General features: G+C 41.2%; 1 protein-coding gene across 1 annotated transcript in view; it reads left to right on the forward strand.

Annotated features, from left to right (window-relative positions):
* GRK7 (G protein-coupled receptor kinase 7) overlaps positions 1-14957 on the forward strand; it is a 30647-nt gene extending 15690 nt beyond the window's left edge. Inside the window, exons 3-4 of the mRNA XM_045791901.2 lie at positions 5451-5725; positions 13992-14957. Coding sequence (XP_045647857.1) covers positions 5451-5725; positions 13992-14328 — 612 coding nt within the window. The 3' untranslated portion in view covers positions 14329-14957. The remainder of the gene's footprint in view (positions 1-5450; positions 5726-13991) is intronic.
* The last annotated feature ends 8281 nt before the right edge of the window (positions 14958-23238 follow it).

Here is a 23238-nt window from a genome sequence, read left to right on the forward strand (position 1 = left end):
GGTGTATTCAATTATCATCCAAAACTTATTGAACTGAATCTATGACCTGTGCACATTATTCTATGTTAATGATATTTTAATAAAAAACATTTCCAGAAATGAAATTTCAGTAGAAGCATTAAGCCTCTAGATCTAGCTATTAATTCACAGGAAATACAAAGAATAGAGGAACATGTTAAATGACACCATAAGGATGCAGCCAGCAAAATCTGACCTGGGGCACTTTAGAATTTAACCATCTTTTCCAACAAAATCTTCCAGAGGGCTGGGGAGGCAGGCACATGAGGAACTTATATATTCACAGAGATTTAAGAGACATACCAGATAGTGACACTGTGTGAACTTTATGTAGATCCAAATTTAAGCAAACTATTTAGAGGACAATTTTATAGGATAACTGGAGAAGTGTAAACATGTCCAGATATTTGATGACATTAAAGAATTATTGTTATTTTTAAAGTGAGATAATGGTATTGAGGTGCTTTGGTTTTGTTTGTTTGCTTTTAAGTGGCCTTATCTTATAGAGATTCATAGTGAAATACAAATGATATGATGTCTAAGAGAGTCTGAGCCAGTGGGAGTGGGTAGGGGACACAGATGAAACAAGACTGACCATTTGTTGATAATTGTTGAAGCTGAGTGTAGCATATGCTGGGTTTATTATTCTAGGCTCTCTTTTGTATATGTTTGAAATTTCCCATAATAAAATACTTTAAAAAAAAATAGGAGAGTTGGGGGAAAAATAGAGGAAGTCTCCTGGGGAGGGGGGGGAAGGAAATCCTAGAAAAAGACAAAGAGAAGGAAAATAGAAGCAAAAGATAAGAAGCAGAGGGGATAAGTTCAGGATTTTCAAAAACAAAAAGAAAGGAAAGAAAATGGAAGGGAGAAAATGATCAAAGAAGTAATATGAGAAAGTTTCCCAATTCTGACAGCCATTAGATCTTGGATTCAGTGGCCTGCCAGTAGCTGGCATCATCAATGAAAAAAGCCCCACACCAAACTACATCATTGAGAAATTTCATCAAGTTGGTGTACGGGCCACAAACCTCACACACCTTCTTACAGTCTCTCCCTGCCTTTTCTCTCTCTCCTGGGCAGCACCCTGTTGGCTCCACTTATAGGCCAAGTTGGTCATCCTCTTTTTAGAATTGGAGCAAATATACTGTGCAATGTGAATCCTGATTTCTAGCAAGCTGCTGAAGGTCTGGATATCTGGAAATACAGACAAGTTAGCTTTTGGATAATCCTTGACTAATGGAAATAGGAGATGGGAGGAAACTGGGTAGATGGATTTCCCCCTTCTTCACTCTCCCCTGCAGTTCCTCTTTATGACCCTTGTAGAAGATTCTATTCTGCCTGATGGACCAGCAGGCACCTGGTAACACCTGGCATTGCATCCCCTTTCCTCACTCCTTTTTCCCTCTGCATTTTTTTAAAAAGATTTTATTTATTTACTTATTTATTTATTTGATAGGAAGAGAGCACGAGCAGGGGGAGCGGCAGGCAGAGGGAGAGGGAAAAGCAGACTTCCCACTGAGCAGGGAGCCCACAACACAGGGCTGGATCCCAGGACCCCGGGATCATGACCTGAGCCAAAGGTAGATGTTTTACTGACTGACTCACCCAGGCACCCCCTTTCCTCTACATTCTGTTATGGAAACTTTCAAACATACAGGAAAGTTGAAAGAATTTCACAGCAAGCACCTGTATACCCATTACCTACCTGTTTACCATGAACATTTTGAACAGCTTTCTTGAGATATAATTTAAATACCCTAAAATTGACCCATTTAAAGTGTACAATTCAATGGGTTTTAGTATATACATAGAGCAATGCAAACATTATCATGATTTTAGAATCTTCACCCCAAAAAGAAACCCTCTACCGTTTAGCAGTCACTCCCAGGCCCCTGTCCCAACCCTAAGCAACCAATAATCCACTTTCTGGCTCTATGGAATTGCCTATTTTGGACATTATATATAAATGGAAACACAATATGTGGCCTTTTGTGTTTGGCTTCTTTCACTTAGCATAATCTTTTCAGGGTTCATTGATGTTGTAGCATGTATCAGTACTTCGTTCCTTTTTACGGCCAAACAGTAGTCCATTGTAAATCATTAATATTTTATTAGATTTACTTTATCACATGTCTCTCCATCTGTCCATCCCTCTATTGATCCATTAATCTGTCTTACATCTTTTATGTATTTCTAAGTAGGCTTATTCCCCTTTCCCCCCAACCCTCAGCACCTTTGCTTTGCACACCTCTCAAATAAAGCTCATATCACATGGTCACCTTAGGTACAAAGGAAGCTGAGAGATGGAGTGCTCAGCCTTCTGACCTCTCTGGTAGAAGGATACAAGGGAAAAGGGTGACTGGGAATGAATTTTTGCTATTTCAGCATACAGTGTTTCTCAACCTCATCCACATCTCTTCCTCTAGTCTGCCCTCCCACCATTGCATCCCATAGATCTTGTGTTCCAGAAATGCCAAATTCCTTAAAGCTCCCTGAACACCCCACATTACTTCTGGCTCTATCTCTTGCATGTGCTCATTAGCTGGCTAGCCTTCTCTGGGAGACCGATTCTTCCCTCATGATTCAGCTCAGCTATCGCTCTTCAGTGAAGTATCCCCAACACACACACACACACACACACACACACACACACACACACACACACACACCCTCCGGCTTCCCTGTGCTTGTTTCATACTCTCATTACGGCATTTACCCTACTCTATTGAATTAACCTTTTGACCTGTCTCCACCAGCCTGTAAATCCTGAAGGACAATGGCCAGGTATCATAGGTCTTGGTATGCCTAGAACTCCCTGTAGGGCCTGGCTCAATAAATATTGGTTGGACAGTGAATGGAAAACATCTAGTTACCATCTTTACTGTTGTTTATTTAACAAACATTTTGTTGGGCGTGCACCACATGAGGCCCTACATAAGTTCCAGGGCCTCAGGGGAGTGAGTTGAGTGAGACTACATCCTGGGCCTCAGGGAAGCCTGACAGGACCTTTCTGTCTGGACAAATGCAAAACTGGAAAAGATGCCAGGACAACAGATGTAACCTGGGACTGTACCGGGCAAACCAGAACATATGGTCACCCAAATTATATATCAGCTTCTGTGAAAACAGCAGTGCCATGCTGACTCATGCTCGGCCTGTCAGACCCAGTCATTTCCAGAACAGGACAATTACTTCTCATTAGTGCTTGGGTCATATATGCTTTTCGTTGTTTTTACCCATGTAGAAATTATCCATGAAATTTAATATTCCTAGGGCATTATATATATAGTGCATATAAAAACAATTAGAAAAAAGTCACCTAATAAACAACTGAAAACACTTTCCAACCTTTTTTGATGTCCTGGAATGCATGTTTGTAATCACTGTGTGAAATCCATTATATGTATAAACTTGGTATTAACAATAGACTGTATCTAGTCTGTTGTCTTTATTGATGGGCATTTGGAGGTTTCCAGCTTGTGACCATTATGAATAATGGAGCTATGAACATCTCAATGTAGATTCCTTTTTCTTTCTTCTGAGTCATTTCTTTGAGGTATATACTCCAAAATGAAGTAACCTGATCGAAGGAGAGGAACAGTTGGTACATGTTATTTTCCATGACTCTGTATCTTACTGCTCTCCTAAAAGTCGTCAATGTACAGAGCACATCTGTTTCTCACAACTCTGCCAATAATTTATATAATCAGTTTTATGCACTAATAGAAGCTTGTTGTCATTTTACGGTGTTCTTTGAATTTTTCTTTTTTCTTTTCTTTAAAGATTTTATTTATTTGAGAGAGAGAGAGAGAGCATGAGCAGGGTGAGGGGCAGAGGGAGAAGCAGACTACCCGTTGAGCAGGGAGCCCAACGCAGGGCTCGATCTCAGGACCCCAGTATCATGACCTGAGCTAAAGGCAGACACAACCAACTGAGCCACCCAGGCGCCCAGGTGTTCTTTGAATTTTTAATTGCTGCAGAGGTATACATTATACTTTAACCAAAATGGAAAACATAATGTGTTTGTGTGTATTCATATATATGTAATTACAAGATATATATATTCATTAAATATTTATTGGGGGCGCCTGGTGGCTCAGTTGGTTAAGTGTCCAGCTCTTGGTTTTGGCTCAGGTCATGATCTCAGGGTTGTGGGATCGAGTCCCATGTGGGGGTCTGCACTTGGCCTGGAGTCTGCTTGGAATTCTTTCCCTCTCCCCAGCCCTCTCCCTCTGCCCCTCCCACTGTGCACACATGTACACTCTCTCTCTCAAATAAATAAATAAATAAAATCTTTTAAAAATTTTGTTGAATTAATGAATAGATTAAAATAACACTTCCACAAAAAGACAATAACTGCATGATTCCACATACATGAGGTACCTAGAGTAGTCAGATTAGTAGAGGCAGAAAGTAGAATGGTGGTTGCCAGGGCCTAGGGAGTGGGGGCAATGGGGAGTTGTTGTTTAATGGGTATAGAGTTTCAGTTTTGCAAGATGAAAAGAGTTCTGGAGATGGAAAATGATTATGGTTGCACAATAATGTGAATGTACGTAATACCCTTGAACCGTACATTTAAAAATTACTAAGATGGTAAATTTTAAGTTATATGTATATATATATGTATAAATATGTATTTTTTAACCCAATGGTCATTTGGCATGTATTGTCAGTAGAAATGTGCCTACAAAATAGAGTCATGCATGTTAAATGAAATTTCACGTGTGGAATTTTTTAGATTAAAATGACTGTGCTAATTTTTCAATGCAGGGACAGGAAGAGATGTGCAATATTAATATCATTATATAGCAAAGAGAGTAAGAATCACAACCCAGATAATATAATGAACATTCAATATTAACAATAAAGTGTTCAACCTTTAAAAAACCATGCATCTAATTTTCTATTACCTGTGGATAAAATGCAGAGGCAGAACTTAGGGGAATCACAGAGACATCCTCTTGAACTTTTCACCTTAATGATGAAATGAGGGGCTAGGTGACTCCTCCATTTCAAGGGCAGCCTCATCTGTCTCTTTATTTTATTTATCTTTCTATATATCTATATTTATTTATTTGCCTCCATGCCCACATGGACTCATGACCCTGAGAAGACCTCTGCTGAGATCAAGAGTCAATTGTCTGAAGCACCCAGGCACCCCTCGTCTGTCCCTTTCATAATGCACTCCAGCTAAATCCTCTTTACGTCTCATTGGCCAGAATGGAAGACAGGGCCTGCCCCAATTGCACCAGAGAATGCTAGGAAAGCAGAGGCTAGAACAGATTAGACACATTTCCACCCCAAAATACTTGGGATTCCCTTAACAAAGAAAAAAAAAAAGGAGAAAGGGTATTGGATAGGCAATCAGCATCGTCTGTTACACTCACATTAGTGTTTTTGTTTTGTTTTGTTTCTTGTTTGGGGTGTTACAGGCTGGAACCAATGGTTATATGGCTCCTGAAATCCTAATGGAAAAAGTGAGTTATTCCTATCCGGTGGACTGGTTTGCAATGGGATGCAGTATTTATGAAATGGTTGCTGGACGAACGCCATTCAAAGATTACAAGGAAAAAGTCAGTAAAGAGGATTTAAAGCAAAGAACCCTGAAAGAAGAGGTCAGATTCCAACATGATAACTTCACAGAGGAAGCAAAAGATATTTGCAGACTCTTCTTGGCTAAGGAACCAGAGCAACGTTTAGGAAGCAGGTAAACTACCATATATCAGAGGTGATTAGCAATGTCAGCATTGTCCACCGGGATCTGGAAAATACTTTGGATTAGTGACTAGGCCTTGGCATCAAGTATTATTATTTTCCTAAAATTTGCATATTATATGGTTAAGTATTTCCGATACTATCAAACACTGTGAGCACTTAATGTGGAACTATCTCACAGATATATTTTAAAGTACAAAAGTGAGGTGCAAAACAGCATTCGTTGAATGAAAGAAGGAAAGAGAGGAAAGAGGGAAGGGCAAGGAGAGGAGAGGAAAGGAGAGAAAAGAAAAGAAATCTATAATTCAAATAGTTGCATAGAATATTTTGGGCAGAGTATACAAAGAATGTGTATGACTGGTTGTCTCTAATAGCAAGAAATTGGGGGGGAGGTGGTGCCTGGGCGGCTCATGTGTTAAGCGTTTTCCTTCGGCTCAGGTCATGATCCCAGGGTCCTGGGATTGAGCCCTGCATCGGGCTCCCTGCTCAGTGGGAAGCCTTCTTCTCCCTGTCCTACTCCCCCTGCTTGTCTCTCGCTGTGTCTCTCTCTGTCAAATAAATAAAAATCTTTAAAAAGAAAGAAGAAAGAAAGAAAGAAAAGAAAGAAAGAAGAAAGAAAAGAAGAAAGAAAGAAAGAAAGAAAGAAAGAAAGAAAGAAAGAAAGAAAGAAAGAGAAAGAAAGAAAGAAAGAAAGAAAGAAAGAAAAGAAAGAAAGAAAGAAAGAAAGAAAGAAAGAAAGAAAGAAAGAAAGAAAGAAAGAAAAAGAAATTAGGGGCAGGTGACAGGGATGCAAATGATTTTCACTCTATGACCCCATAATCTTTTGAATTTTGAATCATGTGAATAAATGATTCAAAAATGAATAAAATTAAGTCGTCGCCTGGGTGGCTCAGTTGATTAAGTGTCTGCCTTCAGCTCAGGTCATGATCCCAGAGTCCCAGGATGGAGCCCCACATCTGGCTCCCTGGTGGTGGGGGCATCTGCTTCTCCCTTTGCCCCTCACCCGGCTCGTGTTCTCTCTCTCTCCCTCCTCAAATAAATAAATAAAATCTTTAAAACAAACAAACAAAAATCCCATCAGTACTGATGGTTATAGCTCTGGAAAGTTCTGCCCCTTTTAAATGTCTCTGCAGGGGTGCCTGGGTGGCTCAGTCATTAAGCGTCTGCCTTCAGCTCAGGGCGTAATCCCAGGGTCCTGGAATCGAGCCCCCACATCAGGCTCCTCCTCTGGGAGCCTGCTTCTTCCTCTCCCACTCCCCCTGCTTGTGTTCCCTCTCTCGCTGGCTGTCTCTCTCTCTCTCTGTCAAATAAATAAATAAAATCTTTTAAAAAAATAAAAATAAATGTCTCTGCAAGGTATCAATCAATCAACAGGTATTTAGTGAGTACATATAATATTGCCAGGTATGTTAAGTACAGTTGATGTTAGTTTTGAAGAAAGTCGAGTTTTATTGCTTACGTGAATGATAAGTTCAAGATATTTTAGAAGAAACAAAATAAGTAAAAGCTGACCTGTAAAAAGGCCCTTGGCAATGGGTGACTCGGTTATATAGAGAAAAAAACAAGGGCTTTAGACTCACAGACTTAGACTCAGATCCCAGGTCTGCATGTCATTTTACCTCAAGCAACTGAATTACTTTCTCGGAGTCTCAATATCCTCATGTATTAAAATGGGGGATTTATGGGAGTAATGATTAATTTTATGACAATTTGACTAGGCCACCATACTCAGATATTTGATCAATTATTCTAGATGTTTCTGTGCAGGTATTTTTAAGATAAGCTTAATATGTAAATGAGTAGGCTTTGAGTAAAGGAGATTATTCTTCATAATGTGGATGGGTCTCATCCAGTCAGTTGAAGGCCCTCACAGAAAAAGACTGACTTCCCTGGGAGGAGAGGGAATTACCTTCGGACTTGAACTGCCACTCTTCCCCGGGTCTCCAGCTTGACAGTTTACCTTGCAGGATTTGGACTTGCCAAACCTCCACAATTGTGTAAGCCAGTTCCTTAAAATAAACCTCTCTCTTTCTTTCTTTCTCTGTTTCTCAACCTCTCTCTCTCTCTCTCTCTCTCCATGTCTCTCATATACATGCACACATATTGCCAGGGAGAAAAAACTTCTCCTCTACCTTCCTAGGTTTGGAGGCCTGTAAACTAAACTGATAAAACAGAGATTAGTAAGAGAAAAGACAGGTTTTTATTTATGCACATATACACAGAAAAAATGTGACTGGGATCAGTTAGAATTATAGACCATCTTAATAGGGGAAGGGGAGGAGGAGAAGGGTACTTGCAGGAAAACAAGTAATTTCTTAGAATTGCTGGGGGGAAGGGCACTTATGGGAGAACAAATGACTTTTAGGAGAGATAAATGGACCCTTAGGAGGATAGATGGGAGATTATTATAATTTTGTGACAATGTCTGTTTACGTGTGGTGCAGACTTCTGTCACTCGTGGTAAGAGTCAATCTTTCCTGTTCTAAAACTCCCAGAGAGAAGATTTATGAGTTGAGTTTTTGGGGGAGTCTCTGCTTCTACGCAAATAAGGGGAGTTCAAAACCTGTATCTTTTGACTTGCAAATGCCTTCAGCTCAAAATAATTTTTATGCTACCGTGTTACATTCTGGACCCTTTCAACATCCTGTTGGTTCTGTTGTTCTAGAGAACCCTGACTAATACAGTGGAATACTTTGAGGTTTAAATATAACTTATGTAAAGTTAGATACAATGTATGTTAGGACTCATTCAATAAGTGATAGCAATTATTACTAATTTGTTCTAAGAGAGATATCAGATAATATTTTGACTGAACTATGAGCTTGAATGTCTTAAATTCTTAGATTGAATTTTCAAAATTTAAAAATATATACAAATACGAAAGCTACAACGTGAAGTAATATGACTGATTTTTACTATTATCCCTGAATGTAGGCAGTAAAATTACCCCCAGTCTTCCAAGTAGCTGGTAGTGAAGGCTCTAGAACAAGGCTGCCTTAATTCAAACTATTTGAGTATGGTGGTAAGCTTTTAATTTGCGACCTCATTTTTTTTTTTTTAATAGCGAAACAAAATCCATTTGCAATAACTTTCAAAGCATGACAGATACCAAACTACCAAATGAGTATTTTGAAATTCGACGGAAACTCTACATTTACGCGAAGTAAAACATGCAGCTGATTTTCCTGTGTAGATTCCAACGGTGTTGCATTAGTGTGGTCAGAACAGGCCGTGTCATGATAACAAGCAAATCCCAAAGTCTCCGCAGCTTGAAAGGAAGGGAATTTTTTCTCCCTCGCACAAAGTGCGTCCGGGTACAGCAGCACTCCCTTCGGGTAGCTCCCTTCGGAGCAGAGACTCAGAGAGCCGGGCTGCATCCATCTGACAGCGGCGCTGGAGCTCCTGGCTCCCAGTCGCTGCAGCAGAGAAGAGAGCACAGACGACCCAGCGGGGCTTTGTACTGCCTCAGCCCGCAAGTGCCCCACTCGCGCATCGCTTACACTCACTCGGGTTTGCCCGGCGCAAGGTCGAAGGGTCTGGCTAGTGCTGTCTTCCTTGTGCCCAGGGAGGAGAGGAGAACCAGAAATGGTGAGCCCTGACCATCTCTACTGCCTGGGTTCTCAAGTGCATGGAGTCTAAGAGGGCAATACCAACAGTGGCGGGGGCCGCGAAGAAAGCAGCCTCTTCAGATGACCTCCCTGAAGGGAACACCGCCCGCTTGGTATGTTTGATTGAAAAATCTATCCGATGCCCTATAAACACACGTTGGGTGTATAAAGTGAAATACTGACAAACTTTGTCAGGAAAATGCCACCTTAAAGCCCTGGATCATCGCCTGAAGCTGCTCCATCAAGCAAAACCTTTTTATAAAGCATCTATTGTTGTGACTGTTTTGAATAAAACTGTTTACAACATTAGAGAAAAGGCATATAAAAACCAGCTGTTCGGTACAAGAGAAAACCTTCCAACATTTTCATTTCAACTCTCTATACTTTTTTAAAATTCAAATGAGATAATGTTTGATTAATTTCGTGGTGTCCTTCAAAGCCAAGCAAATGCCTACATGACGTGATACACAGCAGAGACGTCAAGTGCCCCCTCCCTCTTGCATTCAGAAGCATTTGGAATAAACTTTAAAACCCTGTGCCTTCTTTAGACATCACTGAAAGGATCTCCTCCTTTGTCTTCATAGGTCTGTGAGTTAATTTTGCATAGAAAGCGAAAGCTTTTCTGAGCTTCGCACAAGGGCTCCAGATAGGGTTTATGATGTTTTCTAATAAAATAAAAGCTGAAGACCACTTAAGCATTTTGCGGGTTTTCTTCTGATCAGTCAATGCAGCAGAACAAGCTCAACTAACCATGTGAGTCTCTGACCTAAGTGCTTCTCCAACACATAATTTCATACCAATACGTACTGTGCTCGCAGACCAAACCCCACAGAGTGGTCATCGCATATGGTCAGGTAGTATCTTTTCCTCATTGACTGTTATAAGAAAATCCGTTGTAGGGGCACCTGAGTGGCACAGCGGTTGGGCGTCTGCCTTCGGCTCAGGGCGTGATCCTGGCGTTATGGGATCGAGCCCCACATCAGGCTCCTCTGCTGGGAGCCTGCTTTTTCCTCTCCCACTCCCCCTGCTTGTGTTCCCTCTCTTGCTGGCTGTCTCTATCTCTGTCAAATAAATAAATAAAATCTTAAAAAAAGAAAAAAGAAAATCCATTGTAATCTCAACGTGGGTTCAGTAACACAAGAGCTCCTGTAAATGCTCAAATCAGCTGGAGACATCTTCCTACAGCTGCCGGGTTGGCTAGTGCAAAAGATGTTGCCTCTATCAGTAGCCTCTGCTATTTGTCCAAAGTGCACTGCCTAAGGATGGCAAAGAAGATCCCTGCGTGAAGCTGCCAGGGCAAGATTCAAGAGTCAAATAACATCCATGCTATTTCTAATTGCAGAACTGAGGTAGGAGTCATTAGTGCAAAAGATAAAGTGATCAGATTTGCAGTGGTCCAGACACTGAGTAAACGGAATAGGGGTTGGAAAGCCCAGCCTTTTGTTGTTAGCATCAGCAACCACAGACATTTAGTGAGAAAGGGCATAAAGCCTGGGCCCTGCCCTCCAGGGTCATCTAGTCGGGGTGCTGAGGAACATAAAGAAAACCTTTAGTGGCCTGTTGTTCCCTTATCCTTTGTGAGTAGTTGCAAAAGGGCTGAAGTGCCATCCCTAATGGGCAAACCAAGGCTGTTTGGGCCTATTGTTTGAGGTGTTCCTTGAGAATTGTTCATCCTGATGTCAAGACTGGCTTGGCAAGTTTCTCAAGGTTACTGAGCCCCTGGGCACTCTTTGTGTATCCAAGTTAAAGCTGCTCAGAGTGAGTTTAAAGTGCTCTTGACCTGTGGGATAGTGTGTTCATGCGTCCTGATGACCATCTAGGTGGTACAAGCTCCTTCTTCATGGCACCTGGTCCCATTCCAGCTCCTTTGTTTCTTTGGGGCACAGAAGTCTTGGGTTCATTACTGATCTACATAGATGGAATTCTAGCTCTATCCTTGTTCTGCCACATTTAAATTTTTTTTTTTTAAGATTCTATGTATTTATTGGAGAAAGAGACAGAGATAGCGAGAAAGAGAGCAAGAGCAGGGAGGAGAGGGAGAAGCAGGCTCCCTGCTGAGCAGGGAACTCAACACAGAGCTCAATCCCAGGACGCTGGGATCATGACCTGAGCCGAAGTCAGACACTTAACCAACTGAGCCACCCAGGTGCCCCTCTATCCTGGTTCTGCCACATTTGAATTTTATCTGATACCCTCCCCATCACCAAAATCTGCTACCTTAAAATGGTGAATGTTGCCATGTAAATTATACTTCAATAAACCTAACTTAAGAGAAAAATCCATCTTTGAAGCTTTAAATTATCTCAGTAGCCCTCCCTCAAGGCTCTGACTCTACAGGATGTAAACCACACAGACATTGGTCAGTAGGTTCTAGTAGGTGGCAAGCCTGCGTTTTCCTTCCTTTCAATCGATGGAGACTTGGTGGCTTTGGGAAGAAAAGAGACACCTTGTGGTATCTCATGATGCAGTTCTTCATACCTGTTTTTCAGTTGGGTCATGATGAGATAAGTCCAAGGAGTCCTGCATCAGCCTTTCTGGATGGGGCTAGGCCTGAACCACAGAACATCCCAGGGAATGGCTGGACATCAGATGCCTACAACTGGATTTCTCTTTTCCATACTAATATTTGATTACAATTTTCCTTTGCAAAATTCACCTATGTTTTTTGGCTTTTTCAGATGCACAGCTATTTATGAATGCAGAAGCAAGTAAAGAGGTTAAAAGAGGTTAAAAATACAATGAAAAGACAGACAGGCATTGTTGTGATGGTTAAATGTGATAACATAAGTGCAGAGCTTAACTTTATGTTAGCTGAGAGTAGGTTCTGAATAAATGCCAGTTATTAGTAATGTCATTATTGTGTTTAGAACCTGTTAGATAGAGTCCTCTGCAGCAATTATCTGATACAGTAGAGCATCTGTAAGGGGGTATATGGGAGAAATCCTCAATCCTTTTCCTAAAAGCTTTTTGGTAACTGGAATAAAAGTAAAAGGAAACCTATGAATGTGATGAATTTTTACCAAGGTTGATTTATGACAGAAATTGACTTTTCCCTAAGGGAAGACATTTCTTTTCTTCTTCTTCTTCTTCTTCTTTTTTTTTTTAAGATTTATTTATTTATTTGAGAGAGAGAGACAGTATACGGGGGAGGGGCAGAGAGAGAGAAGGAGTGAAAACATCAAGCAGACTCTCTGCTGAGTGCAGAGCCCAAGGTGGGGTTCAGTCCCACAACACCCATGCCAAAATCAAGAGTCGGACACTTAACCAACTGAGCCACCCAGGCACCCTCCTACAGGTAGACATTTTTTTGTCAGACCAACATATCTATTCACATAAAAGAAAAAGGAAAAAATCATTTGAATCTGATGCCAAAGTACAGCCCCCTTTTTATTTCTTTAAAACCTGACTTAAGAGGAACCAAGAGAAATGTGCAGTAGGCTGTCCCTAGCATGGTCCCCAAAGATCCCCACTTCCTGTTATCCACACTCTTGTGTAATCCCTTCCCTTAAGGTTGGGCTGGACTTATTCATCTGCTTCTAACAATATGGCAAAAATGATGAGATGTCATTTCCAAGATTTGGTAGTAAAAAGACTGTGCCTTTTATCTTGGGCTCACTCTCTCTCTTTCCCTCCCTCTCTCCCTCTCTGATAATTTGCCTTGGGGAAAGCCAGGTGTAAAGTTATAAGGTAGCTTTGTGGAGAGACTCATATGGTGAGGGATAGAGACCTGCCAATAACCATGTGAGTGAGCTTGGAACCCCTAGCCCCAGTTGAACCCTCAGATGAGACCACAGCCCTGAGGAATAGCTTTACTGAAACCTTATGAAAGACCTTGAGCCAGAGACCCCAGTAAAGCTGTTTCTAGATTCTTGACCCACAGAAACTGAGATAATAAATGTTTGTTGTTGTAAGCCACTGAATGTCAGGGCAGTTTGTTACACAGCAATAGATAACTGATACAAGAGGTTACATAATTAGGAGCATACATTCCCCCCCTTCCCCCTTATTCTAAGGCAAATACTGGCATAATTTCTAGCACAAGGAAGGAGGGCTTCATAACAAATAACCATAGTCTTGAGCGTTGAATGTATGCTCATTCATGCTACTAAAAATTACTAATGGATTTTTTTAAGTCTTTAAAAATATTGTGGCAGTTGGGGGAGGTTGGTGGAGCTCCTAAAAATCATGTCATATGAAGACTGAGGTGATATGGGTGCTGTCTTTTAGAATGTGAGTGGAGCTGTGTGGGAATAGACATGTTTCCCTTGTTCTATGTGACCCTGAAGGGTAGAGCAAAATGCAATGACTGGAAGTTACAGGCAAGCGGGTTCTGGCCCCACTGAATTTTGCTTGTATTTCCACAAAACACTAAGAATAAAAGTCATGTCAACTGTTTGACCCTAAAAATTAGATCTACATTTGAAGGTTATCTGCAAACAATGAAAATGCTACTGTCTGCGTAAGCTGGAATTGTGGGTGATTTTTTTAAAGTTATTATTTTTCCAAATTATTCTTTACGTCGTTATATTGTCTTTGCAATTAAAATGAAATGTATTACAGGAAAAGAATGCTACACACTTCGTATTGTGAGAACATTTCCTGTTTTGGTTTGTTACTGTGTCTCAGGCTGACTATCTCCTTTCTTCACAGAGAAAAGTCTGATGATCCCAGGCAACACCCTTTCTTCAAAACCATCAATTTTGCTCGCCTGGAAGCTGGCCTAGTTGAGCCCCCATTTGTGCCAGACCCTTCAGTGGTTTATGCCAAAGACATCGCTGAAATTGAAGATTTCTCTGAGGTTCGAGGAATCGAATTTGATGATAAAGATAAGAAGTTCTTCCAAAGATTTGCAACAGGTGCTGTCCCTATAGCATGGCAGGAAGAGATTATAGAAACGGGACTGTTTGAAGAATTGAATGACCCCAACAGGCCTGCAGGTTGTGGGGATGGTAATTCATCCAAGTCTGGTGTGTGTTTGTTATTATAAGTTGTTCTCTCCACCAGATGGGCAGCAGGAATCTCAGCTGACATAATCCTTGAATGTTCCTAACACATGAAAATCTGTTGAATGAGGACTGATCAATCAGGAGGGGCATTTCAGCCATAGAACAGTTCAAAGGACAGGTGAGCTCACCACTAGGACACATTTTTCTCCCCTCCCTTCACCCTCCCTTTCCCCTCCTTCTCGTCTCCCTTTCCCCTCCTCTCTCCCTTTCTCTCCTCTCTCCTTCCCTTCCTCCTCTCCTCTCCTTTCTTCTCCTCTCCTTTCCTTCTTTATCTCTCTCTCTTTCCCCCCACCTCTTTCTTCTTTCTCTCTTTTTTCATAAAGATGAGTAAAAAGTCTCAGTTTTCACTGAGGCCTGGGAAAAGGAACACTCAGGTTTATTTTGATAAACTAAAACCATGAGCCCTCCACCATCATGTCCCTGAAAATTACACAAAGTCCTAGGAATAGAGAATGGAACGTTGTGGTATACTCAGAAAATGAGCATTTGCAATTCTTGGTAAATAATCATTTTAGTTTTGCTTTGTTTATATCCTTTCTTCCCTTCATCTTTCAGTATTTCTTCTGCTTCTGTACTTATAAAAAGGACTTGGGAGCTGGAAATAAATGTTCCTGATATTCTCCCCCTAAAAAGGAGTGGATTGTAATTTTTGGCAATATTTTAAATTACAGAATAATTTTTAATTTACTGAGAGTCTCTTTTTCATATTTTTGAAATATTTTACCATTATAATGTTGAAGCATTTTAAATGGAAATATTCACAAGATCTGGGAATTAAGGTATTCTGTAAGTTGAGTCCTTTAGATAACATGCTACAGATTGCTTACATATGCCTTGGTTCCCAAACTTTGCCGAACTTTAGAATCACCTAGGGATCTTTTAAAAATACCAATGCCTGACTCCTAACCCCAGATTTTAATTGATCGGGGATGCAGCCTGGGCATCTAGATTTCCAAGAGCTCCCCAGGTGCTTCTGATGTGCAAGCACGTTTGAGAACCACAGCCATGTCTGCTGAAACGCTGTTATGTACGGGTTCTTGTTTTGATTGCTCCAAGTTTCAATTATACATTTGACAGCCACTTTTCAAATACCCCAAAAAACATGTAATTTTGGCAATTGCAGTATATATGAAACTGAACATCATCTGTATTCATCTTGTAGACTTTCCTGTCCTTGTACGCTTTAGTTCTTCACACATACCTTGTGAAGTAGATTCTTGGCTATTTCAAGACCTGAAGGAGAAATACAGCCTTTGGCAGCTGATTTGAACAAATGGTAGCCCTCAAGTGGCTGCCCAGCCAGCACTTTATTGTAGAATTAGCACTTCTCAAGAGCACAGCCAAAGTGAAAATTCTAAGGGTGCAAAAAAATATTTTGGACACAATCATAAATCTGAAGTGATTATACTTAAAGAAAAAAGGCGGGGGGCACCTGGCTGGCTCAGCAGGTAGAGCATGTGACCCTTGATCTCTCGGGGTCGTGAGTTCAAGCCCCATGTTGGGCATAGAGCTTACTAAAAAAAAAAAAAATAATAATAATAAAATGAAATTTTAAGAAAGGATTTTAAAAAAAGATGTATGTGTGCATAAGGAAATCTCACTAGTGCCAGTGGGGACAAACCTGGCTGAAATCATTCTAAAAGTTTTATTCCTTGAGTACGGGAGCCAAGAGTTGCAAAAACACTGGTCCAAAAATATTTGGTTAACTGGAACCCAGCCAACAGTAATCCTCAACTACAAGACAGCATTAGCCAGACCCTGCATAGTAAGAAGTAAGAAATCCTCTGGGACTGGAGTCCCGGGTTAGTGCATCTGCTCCTCACCCTCCTGCTCCTTCTCTGTCCTCAGCAAGCTCTTGATGCTCCAAATCCTGCCCTGGAGATACTGCAGAGTCCCGGGTCATCAAAGCAGATACAGGTGTGTCCAGCAAATTCTTTTTCCTAAGGCAAGAAAGTAGATTAAAATTTGATAAAATTCATAACAAGTCTATTTTAACAAAAAACAAATTCACAATGAACAAATCCAATTAACCAGAGCATTCCAAGAGTAAAGGTCTTAGTATTTAGCTTTATAATTAGACATTTAAAAGTAATGTCTTATTGCATTGGTTCCTTAACGTGCGTGTCTACTGCTTTTGATAAACTTTAATACAAATCTGTGTTTCATTTCTTAGAACTAACTCAGGAAAGTAATTGAATAAGATAACTATATTCAAACAATCCCCAAGTAAATACGTGTTGAGCTAAGTTACACCTTGAGCCCTATCCTGGACATTTGGGGGACACCATAGAAAAATAAGAAAACTGTCTGAGAGGGGGTATATGGTGTAGGGTATAGAATGCAGACTCCTGTCATTGTTATTATTCACATTTTAAATGAGAAACTTGGGTGCCTTGGTGGCTAAGTCAGTTGAGCATCTGACTTTTGATTTCAGCTCAGGTCATGATCTCAGGGTCATGGGATCGAGCCCCTCATCGGCCTCTGTGGTCAGCAGGCTCTGCTTGGCATTCTCTCTCTCCCTCTCCCTCTGCCCTCCTCCCCTGCTCCCTCTCTCCCTCTAAAATTACTAAATAAATCTTTTAAAAATGAGAAGCTGAAGCTCAGAGATGTTCTGTAGCTTGTCCAAGGTCACACAGCTTTTCAGGGGTGTTGCAAAGACTAGAAATAATGTATATGAAGCACATAGCACATGACTTGCATATAGTAGGGGCATAATAAATTGAAGACTATAGTCAGTAAGTAGCAGCTGGTCAAGTGATTCTAGGTCAGGAAACAAACTTGTAAGAGCTAAACTTGGCCACCTTAATTAAAAGTTCCAAAGGAGGTGAGAGAAGGAAGAGAGCTGGGTCCTGGGGAGCAGTTTAAAAGGAAAGTTTTTATGCACAACGAAAGAAAAAACTAATTAAAATAAATGGAGACATTGGAGTCCATCCCAGGCCCCATCATCACCACATGCTAGGTACAGGACCCACCTGGGCCACATCAGAGTGAAGGGGGCTTCTGGCTACAAGAGTGGGGCATGTGAGAGACAGAACTGATGGGGAGATTAAATACCACAGATGGAGAGAAATAAGTGAATGCAGGGCCATCTGCCCAGGTCGTGGGTGGGATTCAAGGAAAGACTTAAGACAAAACCAGATGTCTCAGCAAAGGGAGAAAGTGATTTTTGAAAGGGGATGATGCTTGCTTATTTTCCAAAAGTGAAAATGAGCTTACGTTTTTATAGAAAAGTTTCATAAACATAATGAAACATCAGGGGAAAGGAACACATCTATGAGTGAGGTATTCAGACTAAGAAGAACCAGAGTGAAGTCGTCTTTATTCTTCCCGTTTGTCAGGAGTTATCTGGAATGTTTGTTTCCTACAGGAGGAGGTGGATAAGCTGCGGGAAGGGATATAGAGGTGCCCTGAAAGCAGAAGGTACGCATGAGGCTTTCATAGAAAACAGTGAATTACTGAGTTTAAGACTGCACACCACAAAGAGTTAAAAAATATTCTCAATTGTTTATTTTCAAGATCAGATTTAAGATGTTTTTCATTTAGGTGACCAGGCATGGAAGTGACAATTCAATTAATTGGGGTTCTTAGAAATTGCATGTCTTGAAATCATGAGAGTCTACCAGATCAATTTTTAAAGGTTATTATATTGTATGTATCATTAGGGCAGTTTAGTAATAAGACGATTTATTGTTTGTAAATTGTTTGGACGTGAAAACAAGTGAAAATACATAATCCGTGCTTCTTAAAGAGTTGTCCTGGGCAGTTTTAAATTTTAAGAATTGAAAAAAAAAAAGATACAAGGAAAAAAATAAATGTAAGAATGGGGGGGGGGTCCTGGGAAGAATATCATTTTAGCCATTTTGATGATCAAAAAAATTTTCAAAAACTTACTGTGTTTTCTTGGATCATCTAGGAAAAATAATTGCAGTTATTTAAGTTTTAGTTATTTGTTCAATACATATTGCTACCTGCCGTGTGCCAGGCTCCGTTTTGGTTTGGGGAGAGATGCTGGGTTTTCTCCCTTCAGGATTTTTAGATTGGAAAGTGGTTTTGTTGCCCCTGTGTGTCAGTAAACCTTTGTATCTCTCTGGGTAGAGATGAATTTTGTTCTTCCCACTTTTTCTCAAGTTTTCTGTACTGAACACATTTTTATTTTAAAAATCAGGGAAAAGTATATTATTTATAGCAGTTCAGGGCTCATCATAGTTGGACCTGGATGTGTGGGGCATGCCCAGGCTGGCTCTGGCAATACTCAGTCCCTGAGGACCCCTTTCTGGCTGACAGGTATGAGCCTGGATCCTGGAGTAAAGACCTGGACTCCTGGTCTAAGCCAGCAGAGTCTCCCTGGACAGAGCCAGCAATTGGTGCCTAAGGTTGGGCCAGATTATTGGTTCCACAATCTAGACCATGAACTGTGGTGGTCTGTGGTGAAGGTGTTACCAAACCTCAGAGAAATAAAAGCAAGTACTACAATGCAGCAAAGTTTCTCATGCACTATTCACTTCAAAATATTTTTTTTTTAAAGATTTAATTTATTTATTCGACAGAGATAGAGACAGCCAGCGAGAGAGGGAACACAGGCAGGGGGAGTGGGAGAGGAAGAAGCAGCCTCATGGTGGAGGAGCCTGATGTGGGGCTCGATCCCATAACACCAGGATCACGCCCTGAGCCGAAGGCAGACGCTTAACCGTTTTGCCACCCAGGCGCCCCACTTCAAAATATTTTTTTATGCAGCAGCTATTTCTGCCGTGGTTCCTATCCCCGTGCTTTAGTAAAATCACCTTTGCACCAATATATATATATATATATATATATATATATATATATATATATAATGACGCATATAATATCTTTTATGATATTAAAATTGGAGACCCTCTGACCATCCCTCAAATTTTTTTTTTTTTTGAAATTTTACGGACCCGTGAGATCTCAAATCTGGGAGCCCCTGGACCAAATGACCTTGAAGGGAGCTCTGATTGTAAGGAAACATTTGTGCTTCAGTGGAAAACTATGCATTGCCTGGAGGAGGATATGCAAACTTCTTCTGTAAAAGACCAGAGTGTAAATATTTTAGACTTTGGAAATGGTAACTACTTATCTCTACCTTTGTAATAGGAAAGCAGCCAAAGATAATGTGTGAAGGAGTAAGTATGGCCGTGTGCCAATAAAGTTTTATTTATAAAAAGCCAGTAGTAGGACTAGATTTGGCCCACAAACAGTAATTTATTGATCCTAGTCATAAATTATCTTACTACTAACTGACGAGGTTATCTGACTCTAAAGGAGCTATTTTACGACTCTATAAACTAGATAACTAAAGGGAATGCAAAATAATTCTTGTCTATAGACCTGCAAATGACCTCACCGCCCCCCCCCCCACCGCCTCCACACCCCTACCGCCGCCCCCACCCCCCCCTGCAGTAGTTGGTCAGGGCTAAGATAACAAAGTATTGCAGACTAGGTGCCTTGAAAACCAGAAATATATTATCTCACTGTTCTGGAGGCTCCAAGTCCAAGATCAAGGTGTCAGTGCGGTTGATTTCTTTTGAGGCCTCTCTGCTTGACTTCTACAAGACTATCTTCTCCTGTCTGCCCAGGAGATCTTCCTTCTGTGGGTCTCTGTGTCCTAATTTCTTCCTATAAGGACACCAGTCATATTGGATTAGGGCCCATCCTAATGACCTCATTTTAATTTAATCACCTCCTTAAACACTCTATCTCCAATACAGTCACAGTCTGAGGAACCGGGGGTTACGACTTTAACATAGGAATTTTGAGAGGTACAACTCAGCCCAACACCCCCTAAACCAGTTTTATGTTTATTTGCTCATTCATTTCAACATTCCTTTATTGCATACAGATGTATGCTTTTCATTACTCTTTTCAACTGGTTGTAATACCAGTTTCCTCATGAATGAGTTAAATAAAAACCTTTAACATGTATTCATTTTTATTTCTGTATGGCAGTCATGATTTTACTTTTTTTTTTTTTTTTTTTTTGGAGGATTATCCATTGACAAAACCCAGAATGTCATAATACCATCAAAGAACCTGAGGCATATTTTTGAAATTCTGCTTCCATTAACAGAAGTTCTCATCAAGAGCCCTTTCTCTTTTTTTCTATTATGAAACACACAGCAGAAAGAAGCTCCCCCAAATAGGGGGCTGGTGGGAATGGTGGCAAGCCCAGAAAGCAGCTAGCATTTCCCCAGCAGTTTGGTTGAGGTGCGTGGGGACAGCTGACTAGTATATATTTTTAAACCAATTCTCCTCGCCCTGCCTCTCCCATCTGCACCGCCAGTTGTCAAGTACATTCCTGCCGTGACCATATTTCCTGCATGCCGCAGGAGACGCTGTTGGGGAAAGAGGCAGAGAGGAGAAAGCCGGGAGCCAGAAGAACCAAGGACCGCTTCAGAGGTTCACCTGCTAGTACACAGTGTGCTGAACCACTGAGGCCGTCAATGCAAACATGCAGTCCAGAGACACACCCAGCGGGAGGCACCATGTTCAAGTCCCTGTACCAACAACTCCCCGGCAAGGTTTGCCAGGTCAAATGCAGGATGTCCAGTTACATTTGAACTGCAGAAAACAAACTAATTTTTTTTCTAGTATCATTAGTTCCCCAATGTTGCACCAGACATACTTACACTAAAAAATTATCTGTTGTCCATGAGTATAGATAATCAAGTAAGCATAGTCTGTGGTCAGAACTAGAGAAAATAACAGGAAAACTAGCCCAGCTCAAGTGAGGGCTCCACCTGCGTTTGCCCAAATCTATCAATTCTGTCCTCCAATACAGCTTCTGCAAATTTGTTTTGGCCGCTCCACATGTGTGCTTGCTCCCACTCGAGGAGTTGGCCAGGCGGTGTTGCCAGCATCACCACTACTGCTTCCAACAATAATAATAATGCAATAAAAGTTTCCATTTGCTGAGCACCTACTATGTGCTGGGCACTGTACTTGGCATTTTTTTGTGTATTACTCCCAAGGCTCACAGTCATCCTGTGAAGTAGGTATTCTTTTCTGCATTTTATTGATGAAGAAAAGAAAGCTCCAGAGGTTAGTAGGCTTCTCCAAGTACACAGTTAAGTGCTGAGTAAACCCAAGTCCACCTGACAACTCTTGGCTCTGAGGTCATTGGTTTCCCGAGTAGGAACTGCCTCTGTCCCTGTTCCCTGAAATGTCTCCTGTGGGGCTCAAAGCAGACTTAGAGGACCAAACTGAAGGAAGAAATAATTTCCAAGAAATATTCTTTGGTCCCTAGATGGAGTAGCGGGGCTGAGACTAGAGTGAGGTGAGCAAGGCACCCTGGGCACAATATTTAAGGCAGCGCTCAGTCTCAGGAGCACACAAGTGTAGCATGGAGACGTGCACAAAAACCGAAAGTGAACGCTCCAGTCTCGTAACTTGGACCTTGCGTTTTACTCACCCAACTTCTGGTCCTATGGGCTAATGGCTCGGGTGTCGATATTTAGAAAAATCTTTATGAAACTATACTTCTTTATTTCTTCGTCTCCTCAAAAATAACCATATACGTTCATTCCTTCAACAAATATTAATTCAGGGTTTACCACGTACTAGGCCTGTGGTAGGAGACAGGAATTGAGCCCAAGACAGACCATGCCCATCCTGAATATTTCCCCCTTTGGCTGGATATCTTCATGAGCCAATGTGAATCAATAATTTTTCCTGCTTCTCTGTAGGTGAGGCCAAGGAGCATAATGCCTAGGGGGAGTTAAGAACCAGAATCCAGTTCTCCCTCTTCCTTTCCTCTTTATAAGAATTTCTCCCAGGTTTATGCTTTAAAATCCTTGTTCTTAAAAAGCTGTGCAATTAGGACTTGTTAACTCCTTATTACATCTCCCTTAAAGTGGAAAGTTACAGGCAGGCTAAAAGACACATCCAGACTGGATCCCGGTGAATGTTTTTTTAATAAATGCCAGTGGAATGCAGGGGAGAAGGCTGCTTGGGTACATGTCATAACTGGTAACAAGGCAGACAATGGTGAAATAGCAACGCAACCGAACAAGCATTCGGATGCCCTTGTCCGCGCCCCGCTTCGTGGGGAGTGGTGTGCCCTCCGGCCCTCGCCTTTGCTTAGTTATGTTCCGGGCTAGGCCCGTAAAACAGAAGAGCAGATACTGCGGGGCAGAACTTTGCCCAGGCATGTGGAATTTTCACTGTTTTTATTACTTTATGTGTCTTTACTGGCAACATTTCATAGTCCAGCGTTTGATCAATTCCGTCACTTAGTTCTGACATGCAGTGTATGGACTGTCCAGTCATCTTGCCTCTCCCTCCCACAGTCCACTCTCATCACTTTGTCACTTGCCCTGCACTACTCCACCATGTGTGGCGATGCACAAAGGATGTGAAATAAATCCCTCCGTTTGATTTTGGAAGAGGAGTTTAAGACGGTAGAAACCATTAACCGACATCTGGATTCTCTGAAAATTTAAGTGATCTACTGTATCTGCTCACCTTCTCCCACCCACCACCTCCCCCCACTCTTTTTTTTCCCTGTAGCAGAGAAAGCTCAGCTAATTCATCTCAGATGTTTTATGAAGTTGAGAATTTTCTTGTGTGTAACACTGGAGATGCATAGAAGGAACCCATTGCTTTTCACCTCCCTTGCATGGTGACTGTCCTGCCAGTACAAGTGACTATAGGCCAATATTACTCCACACGAGGAACAAGGAACAGTGGAGAAGACAATGAGTAAAATGCAATTCTAACTCAAAGTTTACTTTCAGTTATACTTCCACACCAAAACTGACTTGGGGAGAATGTATGTGAAAAGTTTCCTTTGCAAAAAATTCCAGAGGGAATGTTTGACTAGTTCTTCCCTGTTTGGAAGGTAGCAGACTACTGCAATACTGTGTCATCAG

Source organism: Ursus americanus, chromosome 20 (assembly GCF_024610735.1).
Source record: "Ursus americanus isolate L20-20 chromosome 20, mUrsAme1.1.p, whole genome shotgun sequence".
In the NCBI taxonomy this organism is placed as follows: Eukaryota; Metazoa; Chordata; class Mammalia; order Carnivora; family Ursidae; genus Ursus; species Ursus americanus.